This window comes from Carcharhinus amblyrhynchos, unplaced genomic scaffold (genome assembly GCF_965287045.1).
Source record: "Carcharhinus amblyrhynchos unplaced genomic scaffold, sCarAmb.v2.hapA chromosome_115, whole genome shotgun sequence".
Classification (NCBI taxonomy): domain Eukaryota; kingdom Metazoa; phylum Chordata; class Chondrichthyes; order Carcharhiniformes; family Carcharhinidae; genus Carcharhinus; species Carcharhinus amblyrhynchos.
In genome coordinates this window covers 67,190-83,211 of record NW_027649855.1, presented here as the reverse complement: position 1 = coordinate 83,211, position 16,022 = coordinate 67,190, and the positions used below count along the sequence as shown (strand labels likewise).

Genomic DNA, 16,022 nt, shown 5'->3' with positions numbered 1-16,022 from the left:
GGATCTTTAAGGAGATCTTTCTTGGTGCTCAGCAGAAATTTATTCCGATGGTCAAAAAGGATCGTAGGAGGAGAGGTAATCAGCCGTGGATAACGAAGGAGGTGAAGGAAAGTGTTAAATTAAAAGCGGATGTGTTTAGAGTAGCTAAGAGTAGTGGACGAGAAGAGGATTGGGAGAGGTTTAAATGTCAACAAAGAATGACAAAGAAATTGATAAAGGGTAGGATAAACTATGAAGCTGGGCTAACGCTTAATATAAAAAAGGATAGCAAGAGTTTTTATAAATACATAAAAAGGAAGAGGCTGGCTAGGGTGAACGTTGGACCCTTAGAGGATGAGAGGGGGGACTTAGTGGTAGGGGATGGGGAAATGGCTGAGGCCCTGAATAACTTTTTTGTTTCGGTCTTCACAGAGGAGGACGTGAATAATTTGCCGGGTGTTAGCGATGGAAAGATGGTAGGAGTGGAAGGCCTGAATGACATTATTGTTACTAGAGAGGTGGTGCTCGTCAGACTGGAGGGGGCTGATTGTGGACAAGTCCCCAGGACCGGATGGAATGCATCCAAGGGTTCTGAAGGAAATGGCGGAGGTGATAGTGAATGCCTTGGTGATTATTTTCCAAACGTCGCTGGATTCCGGGGAAGTGCCGGAAGACTGGAAAATGGCTAATGTTACGCCCTTGTTTAAGAAGGGTGGCCGGCAAAAGGCGGGGAATTATAGGCCGGTTAGTTTAACGTCTGTTGTAGGAAAAATGTTAGAATCCGTGATCAAGGAGAAAATAGCGAGGCATCTTGAGGAGAATTGTTTGGTAGAGCAGATGCAGCACGGTTTCGTTCAGGGGACGTCGTGTCTGACGAATTTATTGGAGTTCTATGAGGATGTGTCTAGGGCGATGGATAGAGGAGAGCCGGTGGATGTGGTCTTTCTTGATTTTCAGAAGGCGTTTGACAAGGTGCCTCACGAGGTTATTGCAGAAGGTCAGGGGGCATGGAGTTGGGGGTAGGGTGTTAGCGTGGATAGAGGATTGGCTGTCGAATAGGAGGCAGAGAGTGGGGGTCAATGGGTGCTATTCGGATTGGCGGTTGGTGACTAGTGGAGTGCCCCAGGGGTCAGTGCTGGGGCCTCAGCTATTCACCATTTATATAGATGATCTGGAGGAGGGAACCGAGTGTATGGTGTCGAAATTTGCTGATGACACCAAGATTGGTGGAACGGCAAATTGTGCGGAGGGTGTGGAGAGTCTGCAGAGGGATCTAGATAGGCTGGGCGAATGGGCCAGGAACTGGCAAATGGAATTTAATGTTGGCAAATGTGAGGTTGTTCACTTTGGTAGGAATCTACCCGTTGAAGTGGTGGAGGCTGCCTCGCTAAATATTTTCAAGAAGCGGGTTGATGGGTTTTTGATAAGAGAGGAGATTAAGGGTTATGGGGAGAGGGCCAGAAAGTGGAACTGAGCCACGACAGATCAGCCATGATCTTATTGAATGGCGGGGCAGGCTCGAAGGGCTAGATGGCCTACTCCTGCTCCTATTTCTTGTGTTCTTATGTTATGTTCTTAATAATGGTAGGAAGGACTATTACTTACATGGCGAAAAACTGCAGCAGGCGACGGTGCAGAGGGACCGCAGGGTCCTTGTGCATGAGTCGCAAAAACCCAGCCTGCAGGTGCAGCAGGTGGTCAGGAAGGCGAATGGGATGCTGGCCTTCATAGCGAGGGGGATTGAATATAAAAGTAGGGAGGTCTTGCTGCAACTGTACAGGGCACTGGTGAGGCCGCAGCTGGAGTACTGTGTGCCGTTTTGGTCGCCGCACTTACGCAAGGATATTTTGGCCTTGGAGGGAGTGCAGAGGAGGTTTACTAGGCTGATACCGGAGTTGAGGGGGTTGAACTATGAGGAGAGGCTGAATAAACTGGGCTTCTACTCGTTAGAGTTTAGAAGAATGAGGGGAGATCTCATCTCATGAGATCAACATCTCATAAGATGTTGAATGGGATGGATAGGATAGAGGTGGAGAGGCCCTTCCCACTCAGAAAGGACAGTAGGACTAGAGGGGACAGCCTCAGGATAAAGGGAGGGTGGTTTAGAACGGAGTTGAGGAGGAACTTCTTCACTCAAAGGGTGGTGAATCTCTGGAATTCTCTGCCCGTTGAAGTGGTGGAGGCTGCCTTGCTCAATATTTTTAAGACGCGGGTTGATAGCTTTTTGATAGGCAAGGGGATTAAGAGTTATGGGGAGAGGGCGGGAATGTGGAACTGAGCCACGACAGATCAGCCATGATCTTATTGAATGGCGGGGCAGGCTCGAAGGGCTAGATGGCCTACTCCTGCTCCTATTTCTTATGTTCTTATGAAAGCTTTAAGAACATAAGAAATAGGAGCAGGAGTAGGCCATCTAGCCCTTCGAGCCTGCCCCGCCATTCAATAAGATCATGGCTGATCTGTTGTGGCTCAGTTCCACTTGCCCGCCCTCTCCCCATAACCCTTAATCCCCTCTCTTATCAAAAACCCATCAACCCGCTTCTTAAAAATATTTAGCGAGGCAGCCTCCACCACTTCAACGGGCAGAGAATTCCAGAGATTCACCACCCTTTGAGTGAAGAAGTTCCTCCTCAACTCCGTTCTAAACTGCCTCCCCTTTATCTTGAGGCTGTGCCCCCTAGTCCTACTGTCTTTTTTGAGCGGGAAGAGTCTCTCCACCTCTATCCTATCCATCCCATTCATCATCTTATACGTCTCAATGAGATCTCCCCTCATTCTTCTAAACTCTAACGAGTACAAGCCTAGTTTATTCAGCCTCTCCTCATAGCTCAATCCCCTCAACTCCGGTATCAGCCTAGTAAACCTCCTCTGCACTCCCTCCAGGGCCAAAATATCCTTGCGCAGGTGCGGCGCCCAAAACTGCACACAGTACTCCAGCTGCGGCCTCACCAATGCCCTATACAGCTGCAGCAAGACCTCCCTACTTTTATATTCAATCCCCCTCGCTATGAAGGGGTTCTCCTTGATCCTATCTGCCAAAGTCTTCTCATGTCCTCTTCTAGCTCTTCTTAACTCTCTCTTTAGCTCCTTCCTGGCTAATTTATAACTCTCCAGTGCCCTAACTGAGCCTTCACGTCTCATCTTTACATAAGCCTCCTTCTTCTTCTTCTCCAGAGATTCAACTTCTTTAGTACACCACGGTTCCCTCGCTCGACCACTCCCTTCCTGCCTGACAGGTGCATAAACGCTGTTCCTTCATCAGGTATGTGGAAGGTTCTGATCAGAGAAGGGCATATAGAGGCACACAATCAGTATTCTTTAAACTGTGTGTGCCTCTGAATGCCCTTCTCTGATCAGAACCTTCCACACACCTGACGAAGGAACAGTGTTCCCGAAAGCTTCTGGGTTTACTATCAAATAAACTAGTTGGACTTTAATCTGGCATTGAGAGACTTCTTACTGTGTCTCATAGAAGACAGAGGGTAGTGGTGGAGGGAAAATTTTCGGACTGAAGGCCAGTTACCAGCGGTGTACCACGGGGATCAGTGCTGGGTCCTCTGCTATTTGTGATTTTTATCAATGACTTGGAAGAGGGGGCTGAAGGGTGGGTTAGTCAATTTGCTGATGACACCAAGATTGGTGGAGTAGTGGATGAGGTGGAGGGCTGTTGTAGGCTGCAAAGAGACATTGATAGGATGCAGAGCTGGGCCGAAAAGTGGCAGATGGAGTTTAACCTTGATAAGTGTGAGGTGATTCATTTTGGTCGGACAAACTTCCATTTCGGTAATCCATTTCGGTAGGAATAACAGATGTGTTGAGTATAGGGCTAACGGGAGGACTTTGAATAGTGTGGAGGAGCAGAGGGATCTAGGTGTATGTGTACATAGATCCCTGAAAGTTGGGAATCAAGTAGATAAGGTTGTTAAGAAGGCGTACGGTGTCTTGGCGTTTATTGGTAGGGGGATTGAATTTAGGAGTCGCAGCGTCATGTTGCAACTGTACACAACTCTGGTGCGGCCGCACTTGGAGTACTGTGTGCAGTTCTGGTCCCCACATTACAGGAAGGATGTGGAGGCTTTGGAGAGGGTGCAGAGGAGGTTTACCAGGATGTTGCCTGGTATGCAGGGGAGGTCCTATGAGGAGAGACTGAGGGATTTGGGGTTGTTTTCACTGGAAAGAAGGCGGCTAAGAGGGGATCTTATTGAAACATATAAGATGATTAGAGGTTTAGATAGGGTGGATGGTGATAGCCTGTTTCCTCGGATGGAGAAAGCTAGCACGAGGGGGCATGGCTTTAAATTAAGGGGGGGTAGTTATAGGACGGATGTCAGGGGCAGGTTCTTTACCCAGAGGGTGGTGAGGGACTGGAATGCCCTGCCTGCTGCAGTTGTAAATGCGCCTAGTTTGGGGGCGTTTAAGAGATTGGTGGATAGGTTTATGGACGAAAAGGGATTGGTTTAGATTAGTGGGTCAATGTTTTTTTTTTAAAATAAGACTGGTCGGCGCAACATTGTGGGCCGAAGGGCCTGTTCCGCGCTGTAATGTTCTATGTTCTATGTTCAAACTTGAATGTGGATTACAGGGTCAATGGCAGGGTTCTGAGGAATGTGCAGGAACAGATCTTAGAACATAGAACATTACAGCATAGTACAGGCCCTTCGGCCCTCGATGTAGCACCGACCAGTGGAACCAATCTAATGACCCTCTAACCTAAACTATTCCAATGTTATCTATATGCCTGTCCAATGACCATTTGAACGCCCTTAAAGTTGGCAAGTCCACAACTGCTGCAGGCAGGGCATTCCACACCCTTACTACCCTCTGAGTAAAGAACCTACCTCTCACATACGTCCTATAATTATCACCCCTCAATTTAAAGCTATGTCCCCTCGTGTTAGCCATCACGATAGCGAATGTTGTCCCATTGTTTAAGAAGGGGAACAGAGACTTCCCTGGGAATTATAGACCGGTGAGTCTTACTTCTGCTGTGGGCAAGGTTTTAGAAAAAATTATTAGGGATAGGATTTATAGTTATTTGGAGAGTAATGAATTGATTGGAGATAGTCAGCATGGTTTTGTGGAGGGTAGGTCATGCCTTATTGAGTTTTTTGAGAAAGTGACCAAAGAGGTGGATGGGGGTAAGGCAGTTGACGTGGTATATATGGACTTTAGTAAGGTGTTTGATAAGGTTCACCATGGAAGGCTTCTGCAGAAAATGCAGATGTATGGGATTGAGGGTGATTTAGGTAATTGGATCAGGAATTGGCTAGCTGATAGGAGACAGAGGGTGGTGGTTGATGGTAAGTATTCATCATGGAGTTCAGTTACAAGTGGTGTGCCTCAGGGATCTGTTTTGGGGCCACTGCTGTTTGTAATTTTTATTAATGATCTGGATGAGGGTATAGTTGGGTGGATTAGTAAATTTGCTGATGACACCAAAGTCGGAGGTGTGGTAGATAGTGAGGAAGGGTGTCATAGTTTACAGGGAGACTTAGAAAAGTTGCAGAGCTGGGTGGAAAGGTGGCGGATGGAGTTTAATGCGGAAAAGTGTGAGGTAATTCACTTTGGTAGGAATAACAGATGTGTAGAGTATAGGGCTAATTGGAGGACTTTGAATAGTGTGGATGAACAGAGGGATCTAGGTGTATGTGTACATAGATCCCTGAAAGTTGGGAATCAAGTAGATAGGGTTGTTAGGAAGGCATACGGTGTCTTGGCGTTTATTGGTAGGGGGATTGAATTTAGGAGCCGCAGCGTCATGTTGCAACTGTACAAAACTCTGGTGTGGCCGCACTTGGAGTATTGTGTGCAGTTCTGGTCCCCACATTATAGGAAGGATGTGGAGGCTTTGGAGAGGGTGCAGAGGAGGTTTACCAGGATGTTGCCTGGTATGGAGGGGAGGTCCTATGAGGAGAGACTGAGGGATTTGAGGTTGTTTTCGTTAGAAAGAAGGCGGCTAAGAGGGGACCTTATTGAAACATATAAGATGATTAGAGGTTTAGATAGGGTGGACAGTGATAGCCTTTTTCCTCGGATGGAGAAAGCTAGCACGAGGGGGCATAGCTTTAAATTAAGGGGTGGTAGTTATAGGACGGATGTCAGGGGTAGGTTCTTTACCCAGAGGGTGGTGAGGGATTGGAATGCCCTGCCTGCTGCGGTTGTAAATGCGCTTAGTTTGGGGGCGTTTAAGAGATCCGTGGATAGGTTTATGGATGGAAAGGGATTGGTTTAGGTTAGAGGGTCATTGCTTTTTAACTGGTCGGCGCAACATTGTGGGCCGAAGGGCCTGTTCTGCGCTGTAATGTTCTATGTTCTATGTTCTATCACCGTCCGAGGCAAAAGCTGTCACTGTCCACCCTATCTAATCCTCTGATCATCTTGTATGCCTCAGTTAGGTCACCTCTTAACCTTCTTCTCTCGAACGAAAACAAGCTCAAGTCCCTCAGCCTTTCCTCATAAGACCTTCCCACCAGACCAGGCAACATCCTGGTAAACCTCCTCTGCACCCTTTCCAATGCTTCCACATCCTTCTTATAATGCGGCGACCAGAACTGTACGCAATACTCCAAGTGCAGCCGCACCAGAGTTTTGTACAGTTGCAGCATGTTCATCTTGGGGTTCATATCCACAGATTTCTGAAGCTTGCCACTCAAGTGGATAGAGCCGTGAAGAAGGCTTAAAGTGTGTTAGCGTTTATTAACGGGGGTTTGAGTTTAAGAGCTGTGGGGTTATGCTGCAACTATACAAGACCTTGGTGAGACCGCATTTGGAATATTGTGTGCAGTTCTGGTCACCTCACTGTGAGAAGGATGTGGAAGCATGAGAGAGTGCAGAGGAGATTTACCAGGTTTGGAAGGTAGGTCTTATGAGGAAAAGTTGAGGAAGCTGGGGCTTTTCTCTTTGGAGCGGACGAGGATGAGAGGTGACTTAATAGAGGTTTATAAGATGATGAGATGGTTAGATAGAGTGGATGTGCAGACACTATTTCCTCGATGGATGTAGCTGTCACTCATAGAACATAGAACATTACAGCGCGGAACAGGCCCTTCGGCCCACAATGTTGCGCCGACCAGTCTTATTTTTAAAAAAAACATTGACCCACTAATCTAAACCAATCCCTTTTCGTCCATAAACCTATCCACCAATCTCTTAAACGCCCCCAAACTAGGTGCATTTACAACTGCAGCAGGCAGGGCATTCCAGTCCCTCACCACCCTCTGGGTAAAGAACCTGCCCCTGACATCCGTCCTATAACTACCCCCCCTTAATTTAAAGCCATGCCCCCTCGTGCTAGATTTCTCCATCCGAGGAAACAGGCTATCACCATCCACCCTATCTAAACCTCTAATCATCTTATATGTTTCTATAAGATCCCCTCTTAGCTGCCTTCTTTCCAGTGAAAACAACCCCAAATCCCTCAGTCTCTCCTCATAGGACCTCCCCTGCATACCAGGCAACATCCTGGTAAACCTCCTCTGCACCCTCTCCAAAGCCTCCACATCCTTCCTGTAATGTGGGGACCAGAACTGCACACAGTACTCCAAGTGCGGCCGCACCAGAGTTGTGTACAGTTGCAACATGACGCTGCGACTCGGCGGCATAACTATAAGGTTCACGGTGGGAGATGTAGGAGGGCTGTCCAAGGTAGATTCTTTACTCAGAGAGTGGTTGGGGTGTGGAATGCACTGCCTGCTGTGATAGTGGAGTCAGACACTTTAGGAATTTTCAAGTGGTTATTGGTTAGGCACATAGAGCACACCAGCATGATTAAGAAGTGGGATAACTTGATCTTGGGATTGGACATAGCTCGGCACAACATCGAGGGCCGAAGGGCCTGTATTGTGCTGCACTGTTCTATGTTTCTATTGGTAAAGAGAGATATGGGCCAAACACGGGCAATTGGGATTAGCTGAATGGTAAAAACTGGACAGCATGGACAAGTTGGGCAAAAGGGCCTGTTTCTATGCTGTAAACCTTTATGAGTGTCTTGTGTTCCAGGAAGATGGAGACGAGATGGTCAAATGGGTGGATAAGTGGCAGATGGAATTTAACTCAGAAAAGTAAGAGGTGATGCACTTTGGAAGGAGCAATTTTTTCAAGGAAGTAAAACTATGAAAGGTCTGACAGTAGGAAGTTCCGAAGAGCAAAGGGACCTTGCCATGTCTGTCAAAGAACAAAGAAAATTACGGCATGGGAACAGGCCCTTCGGCCCCTCCAAGCCTTCACCAACCATGCTGCTTGACTGAACTAAAACCCCTACCCTTCCAGGGACCAAATCCCTCTATTCCCATCCTATTCATGCACTTGTCAAGACACCCCTTAAAACTCACTACCGTATCCCCTTCCACTCCCTCCCCCGGCAACGAGTTCCAGACACCCACCACTCTCTGTGTAAAAAATCTGCCTCGTACATCTCCTTTAAACCTATGTTCCCCAGTAATTGATTCTTCCACGCTGGGAAAAAGCTTCTATCAACTCTGTCCATGCCTCTCATAATCTTGTAGACTTCGATCAGGTCTCCTCTCAACCTCCGTTGCTCCAGTGCGAGAAAACCAAGTTCCCCCAACCTCTCCTCATAGCTAATGCCCTCCAATACCAGGCAACATCCTGGTAAATCTTTTTCTGTACCCTCCCCAAAGCCTCCACATCCTTCTGATAGTGTGACAACCAGAATTGAGCACAATATTCCAAGTGCGACCTCACTAAGCTTCTATAAAGCTGCAACATGACTTGCCAATTTTTAAACTCAATACCCCGGCCGATGAAGGCAAGCATGCCATATGTGTTCTTGACTACCTTCTCCAACTGCATTATCACTTCCAGTGACCTGTGTACCTGTACACGCAGATCCCTTTGTCTATCAATACTCTTAAGGGTTCTACCATTTACTGTATATTTTCTATTTGTATTAGACATTCCAAAATGCAGTAACTTACATTTGTCCAGATTAAACTCCATCTGCCATCTGTCCGCCCAAGTCTCCAACTGATCTACATCCTGCTGTATCCTCTGATGGTCCTCATCACTATCCGCAAGTCCATTAACCTTTCTTAATGGGGGGTTAGTTTAGATCAGAGTTGAGAAGGAACTTCTTCACTCAAAAGATGGTGAATCTCTGGAATTCTCTGCCCATTGAAGTGGTGGAGGCTACCTCGCTAAATATATTTAAGTCACCGGTAGATAGGTTTCTGATAGACAAGGGAATTAAGAGTTATGGGGAGAAAGTGGAACTGATCCACTTCAGATCAACCATGATCTTATTGAATGGCGGGGCAGGCTCGAAGGGCTAGATGGCCTACTCCTGCTCCTATTTCTTATGTTCTTATGTTCTTTGTGTCGTCCGCAAACTTACTAATCAATCCAGTTACATTTTCCTCCAAATCATTTATATATATTATAAACAGCAAAAGTCCCAGCATTCCCTGAGGAACACCACTTGTCATAGCCCTCCATTCAGAAATACACCCTTCCACTGCTACCTTCTGTCTTCTTTGACCGAGCCAGTTTTATATCCACCTTGCCAACTCATCCCATGCGACTTCACCTTCTGCACCAGTCTGTCATGAGGGACCTTGTCAAAGGACTTAATGAAATCTATGTAGACAACATCCACTGCTCTACGCTCGTCAGACATCTTCATCACTTCCTCGGAAAACTGGACCAAGTTTGTGAGACATGACTTCCCCTTCATAAAGTCGTGTTGCCTCTCACTAATACATGCACTCATTTCCAAGTGGGAATAAATCCTGTCTCGAAGAATCCTCTCCAATAATTTCCCTATCACTGATGTAAGGCTCAGTGGCCTGTAATTACCTGGATTATTCCTGCTACCCTTTTTAAACAAAGGAACAACATTGGCTATTCTCCAATTTGTCCATAGATCTCTGAAGGTGGAAAGGCAGGTTAATCAGGTGGTGAAAAAGGCATATGGCAAACTCACCGTTATCAATCAGGGTATAGATTACAAAAACAGAGAGGTCATGATGGAGTTGTATAGAACCTTGGTGAGGTCACAGCTGGAGGACTATGTGCAGTTCTGGTCACCACATTAGAACATAGAACACTACAGCACAAACAGGCCCTTCGGCCCACGAGTTGCGCCGACCACATCAACACCCACATTATCAGGACATGAAAGCACTGGAGGGGTTGCAGATGAGATTCACCAGGATGCTGCCTGGGATGGAACATTTAAATTATAAAGAGAGGTTGGATAGGCTTGGGTTGTTTTTTTCTGCAGCAGAAAAGACTGAGGGGGTGACCTGATTAAGGTGTTCTAGATTATGAAGGGCATGGACAGAGTCGATAGGGAGCAGCTGTTCCCCTTCGTTGAAGGGTCAGTTATGAGGGGACACAAGTTAAAAATGAAGGATGGGAGGTTTAGGATTTGAGGAAAAACGTTTTTACTCAGAGTGTTCTTTAGTCAAATGCTCTCTGGGGTTTTCCTGACTACCAGCCAGTCTCCCTTCGTCTGATGGATGGTCACCTATTCCCTCTCCAGTTGCACTTCCTTAAGCTGTGGGGTGACCAAATTTGAAAGAGTGCTGCCCACAAACCCCTCAGCTTCCCGATGTACCACTGTGCCCCCAGCAGACACGAAAGCTCTGAATCTTGGCTCTCTTGCTGGTCAAACCAGTGGCACTTCCTGCATATGTGGTCATCCAGGCTGCAAGGAGAATCTAAAATTTTGCACTGAAGGTCATGCAAAACAGCATTAAGATTGCTAGTCAGACTTTTAGTTAAATGCTTCTTACTTTAAATTTACTCCAAGGAGAAAATAATTTAAATTATTTTTTAAAAAGCTGGAATTTACTTTTCCTGAATGTAGTTTTAAAGCTATTCGTCCATCGTCAGCGATGAGGACCTCAACACCATTAGTCATTTTGAGGCTGGTTGCGGTGTGTCCGAAGATGACTGATCAGGCCAATTCGGGCACGGAATGTCCTGGCACATATTGGACAGACTTGTGTAGACACTATAGTTGTTGCGCTGGTGGCTCTGGACTTGCGCAGCTCGCGCTTAAGTTGTGCTTCAGCAATGCACCTTGCTTCGTAAGCTTGACAGCCTTTGTGGATGAGGCAGCGCCAGGTAGGGCGGTTTTGTGCCAGCGTTTCCCAGGTGGTCGTATCAATGTCAAGCGACTTCAGGGAGACCGTGAGTGTGTCTTTGAAACGTTTCTTCTGCTCTCCATGCGAGTGTTTTCCAGCAGAGAGTTCCCCAAAAAGGAACTGCTTGGATATGCGCTCGTCTGACATACGGATGACATGACCTGCCCACCGGGTCTGTGCTCTCATCAGCAGTGTGTGGACTGATGGTAGACTTGTTCTCGAGAGAACTTCAGTGTCTTACCATCTGATGCGTAATATTCTGTGAAGACAAGTCATGTGGAAATGATTGAGCTGTCTTGCATGCCTTCGATACACAATCTACATTTCACAGGCATTCAGGAGGGTAGTGAGTACCATGGCACTGTAGACCTTCAGTGTTGTTGCTGGGATGATTTCTCGATGTTCCCATACAGTGGAGCGCCGTCTACCGAACGCAGAACTTGCCTTTGCTATTCTGCAGTTAACTTCTGTATTAATAGTCACTGCCTGGGAGAGGGTGCTGCTAAGATAAGTGAACTGGTCCACTGCCTGTAGTTTCTGCCCTTTGTTTGTGATTTTGGGTTCTGTGTACGGTACATGGGAAGCAGGCTGGTGCATGACTTTGGTCTTTTTAAGTGAGTCCAAAGTTGTCACAAGCCGTGGAAAATTTCTCCATACTGACTTGCATCTCAGGCTATGAGCCAGTATACAGGGCGCAGTCATCGGCAAATAGGAAATCTCTCAGAACAGTCTCCTTCACTTTGGTAATAGCTTGAAGCCTCCTCGGGTTGAAGAGCTTCCCATCCACTCTGTACTTGAGGCTGATTCCAGCAACACTGTCCTGGAAGACGTCATTCAGCATGGCAGTAGACATCATGCTTAACAGTGTGGGTGCGAGCACACAGCCCTGTTTGATGCCATTGATGACTGGGAATTCCTCAGAGGATTCCTTGTAAATCTCCTCTGCGCCCTTTCAATGGCTTCCACATCCTTCCTGTCATGAGGCAACCAGAACTGAGTACAGCACTCCAAGTGGGGTCTGACCAGGGTCTTATACAACTGCAGCATTATCTCCCGACTCCTAAACTCAGTTCCTCAATTGACGAAGGCCAGTACACCATATGCCTTCTTAACCACATCCTCTACCTGTGAAGCTGATTTGAGAGTCCCATGGACCCGGACCCGAAGGTCATAGATCATAGATAATAGGATCTTACAGTGCAGAAAGAGGCCCTTCGGCCCATCGAGTCTGCACCGACCACAATCCCACCCAGGCCCTACCCCCATATCCCTACATATTTCTCCACTAATCCTTCTAACCTAAGCATCTCAGGATACTAAGGGGCAATTTTAGCAGGGTCAATCAACCTAACTCGCGCATCTTTGGACTTCCACATTGCTAAGAGTCTTATCCTTAATATTATATTCCATCATCCCATTTGACCTGCCAGAATGAACCACCACACACTTACCTGGGTTGAAGTCCATCTGCCACTTCTCTGCCTAGTCTTGCGTCCTAACTATGTCTCGTTGCAACTTCTGACAACCCTCCAAACTATCCACAACACCTCCAACCTTTGTGTCATCGGCAAACTTACCAACCCATCCCTCCACTTCCTCATCCAGGTCATTTATAAAAATCACAAAGAGCAAGGGTCTCAGAACAGATCCCTGGGGCACTCAACTGGTGACCGACCTCCATGCAGAAAAAGACCCATCTACAATCTCTCACTGCCATCTGTGGGCAAGCCAGTTCTGGATCCACAAAGCAATGTCCCCTTGGATCCCATGCCCCCTGACTTTCTCAATAAGCCTTGCATGGGGGACCTTATCGAACACCTTGCTGAAGTCCATATAAACCACATCTACTGTTCTTCTCTCGTCGATGTGTTTAGTCACATCTTCAAAAAATTCAAATTCATAAGGCATGATCTGCCTTTGACAAAGCTGTGCTGACTATTTTTGATCATACTGTACCTCTCCAAATGTTCATAAATCCTGTCTCTCAGGATCTTCTCCATCAACTTACCAACCACTAAGGTTTAGACTCTCCGGTCGATAATTTCCCGGGCTATCTCTACTCCCTTTCTTGAATAGAGGAACCACATCCGCAATCCTCCAATCCTCCGGAACCTCTCCCATCTCCATCGATGATGCAAAGATCATCGCCAGAGGCTCTGCAATCTCCTCCCTCACCTCTCACAGTAACCTGGGGTACATTCCATCTGGTCCTGGCGACTTATCTAACTTGATGCTTTTCAAAAGCTCCAACACATCCTCTTTCTTAATGTCCACATACTTGAGCTTTTCAGTCCACCGCAAGTCTGCACTACAACCACCAAATGTTCTTATATTTGTTACCCATCCCTAATTACCCTTGAACTGAGTGGCTTGCTAAACCATTTCAGAAGGGCATTAAGAGATAGTAAAATGTATTTATTAGTCACAAGTAGGCTTATATTAACACTACAAATAAGTTACTGTAAAATTCCCCCAGCCACCACACTCCGATGCCTGTTCGGGTCAATGCACCTCACCAGCACATTTGGCTCGGACACAGGGAGAACTTACAAACTCCACACAGACAGTCACCCAAGCTGGGAATTGAAACTGGGTCCCTGATGTTCTGAGGCAGCAGTGCTACCCACTGTGCCACCATGCTGCCCCCAAATTGTGAGTTAACCACATTGCTGTGGGTCTGGAGTCACATGCAGGCCAGACCGGGTAAGGACTGCAAATTTCTTTCCCTAAAGGACAATAGTGAATCAGATGGGTTTTTACAACATCAATAATAATTTAATTGTCATCTTTAGACTTTTAATTCATGGTTTTTATTGAATTCAAATTTCACCATCTGACGCAATGGATCTTGATCCTCAAGAGTATTGCCCTGTGTCCCTGGATTGCTGATCCCTGACGATACCTTCCCTCTTGCGATTGACCTGATAAGTGCAGGGTGAAAAGCTTTGACAGAATATCTTTTTTCAGCAATACTCATGTGGTAACTCGTTCCAGTTCTTTTAAATCTGTTCTTTTGTCTGATTTTTGGTCCTCTGTGTAATGTAGTCTTTTTCATTCAATCTCTTTCCCTCCAGTCACCAGCCAACCCGATTCAACAATCGCAGCCTGCAGATGATCGGACGCTGTTGGCCGCACTTGCGAGCGCTGGGAGTTGGTGGTGCAGGATGTGGACTACAGGGACTGGCCTCCTTGGGTAACAGTCAGGATATACTTCAGGCTCTATCTCAAACACTCATGTCATTGAATTCAGTTTATTGAGAACACAAGCGTAATCAATGCAACTTGGTTGAGGGGTCAATCATGAGGGGAGCACAATTTTACGGAGAGTGGCAGGGGGTTCAAGGGGATTAGAGAAAAAATGTTTTCACTCAGAGGGTGGTGGGAATTCGGAATGCATTGCCTGGGAAGGCATGGAGGCTGGAAACCTTACAACCTTTAAAAAGTATTTGGATAAGCCCTTGAAAAATAACATTCAAGTATATGGGACAAATGCAAGAAAAAGGGATTAGCACAACCGTAGTGGTGGCTTGTCGGTGCAGATTTGACGGGCCGAAGGGCCTTTTCTGTGTCCGACTCTATGATTTTATGAGCCTGTTATAGAGTCACAGAGCAATACATCAGGGAAGCAGGCCCTTTGGCCCAACTGCTCCATGCCGATCATGGTGCCCTCCCAGCTAGCCTGTGTTTGGTCCGTATCCCACTAACCCTTTCCCAACCATGTAGTTATCCAAATGCTTTCTAAATGATGCTATTGAACCTGCCTGCTCCTGCTTCTAGTTTCTCTGTTTCCCTGCCTCTGCTATTGCAGCCAGCACCCCCACCAGCTGATCACAAATCTCCACCACCAGGGTATATCACCATCATGTGCCCCTCACCCCTCTGATTTCAGTGCAGAGTGGCAGCAGGGGCCCCCTGACCTCCGTCCCTCACTGATCGCCTACAGAGTACCATCGGGCCAGCGCCCTCTCCTGCAATGATTGGACCGCCACTCCCTTTCAGGCCCGGTTCCCTGGCTGTGCCCAGTGGGCAATACCAAGGTTCCAGGTTGGCACTGCCAGGCAGGTACTGCCCAAGGGACCTCCCACCTTACCCGGAGGGCCTCAATGGTCTCCAGTTCTACCAGCGAGGCCATCACGACTCTTCCTGTTCAGGGGAACCAGGTGTTTTCCTCAGCAGTAATTGCCTCTCCGGCGAGGCTACAAAGGCTGGTGAGCGAGGATGATTGTGTCCTGGTCTCATTAAGCCAATGTTAATCTATTTTAAATACGTTTGAATAAATTATTCAGCCCCTTGCCGAAATAGGCAGGAGCCAGACATCCGATGCTGGTAAAATTGTGAGAGGTGAGAAATCAGGTGTGATTTTCGATTCTTGTGCGATTCACAGGCTCACTTTGCCCAACTGTTAAAATTGTGGCCTACATGTGGTCATCATGTAGGACTCATGTAGGACTCCCACAGTGTTTCAGGTGATTTTACTTGTGGGAAGTGTGTTAGATTGCAGTTTCTGGAGGAGCGTGTAAAGGAGCTGGAAGGGGAATTAGAGGAGCTCCGTATAATTCGGGAAGTGGAGCAGGACATAGAAAGGAGTTATAAGGAGATAGTCACTCCTAGGAATAAGTCTTGGGTCACTGCCAGGAAGAGGGGCAAAAAGCAGTTGGGGGGACAATCCCCTGGGGCTGTTCCCCTCCAAAATAGGTTCTCGGTCCTGGAGGCTACAGTTGAGGAGAAATCAACTGGGGATAGCCAAAGGGAGCAGGTCTCTGGGGGTGAGCCTATTGGCAAGCCTCAGGTGGTTAGGGGTAAGAGATTGGGCCTCGTGATTGGGGACTCCACGGTTATGGGGACGGATAGGAGAGTTGGAGGTAAGGGTAGGGACTCTGGGCTGGTGTGTTGCCTACCAGGGGCTGGGGTCCAGGATGTATCGGACAGAGTATT

The 16,022-nt window shown here is 47.2% G+C and overlaps 1 protein-coding gene across 1 annotated transcript in view; it reads left to right on the top strand.

The window, feature by feature from the left end:
• Nucleotides 1–16,022, top strand: part of fbxo41 (F-box protein 41) — a 451,090-nt gene that overhangs the window by 401,026 nt on the left and 34,042 nt on the right. The window contains exon 11 of the mRNA XM_080183008.1: nt 14,162–14,280. Coding sequence (XP_080039134.1) covers nt 14,162–14,280 — 119 coding nt within the window. The remainder of the gene's footprint in view (nt 1–14,161; nt 14,281–16,022) is intronic.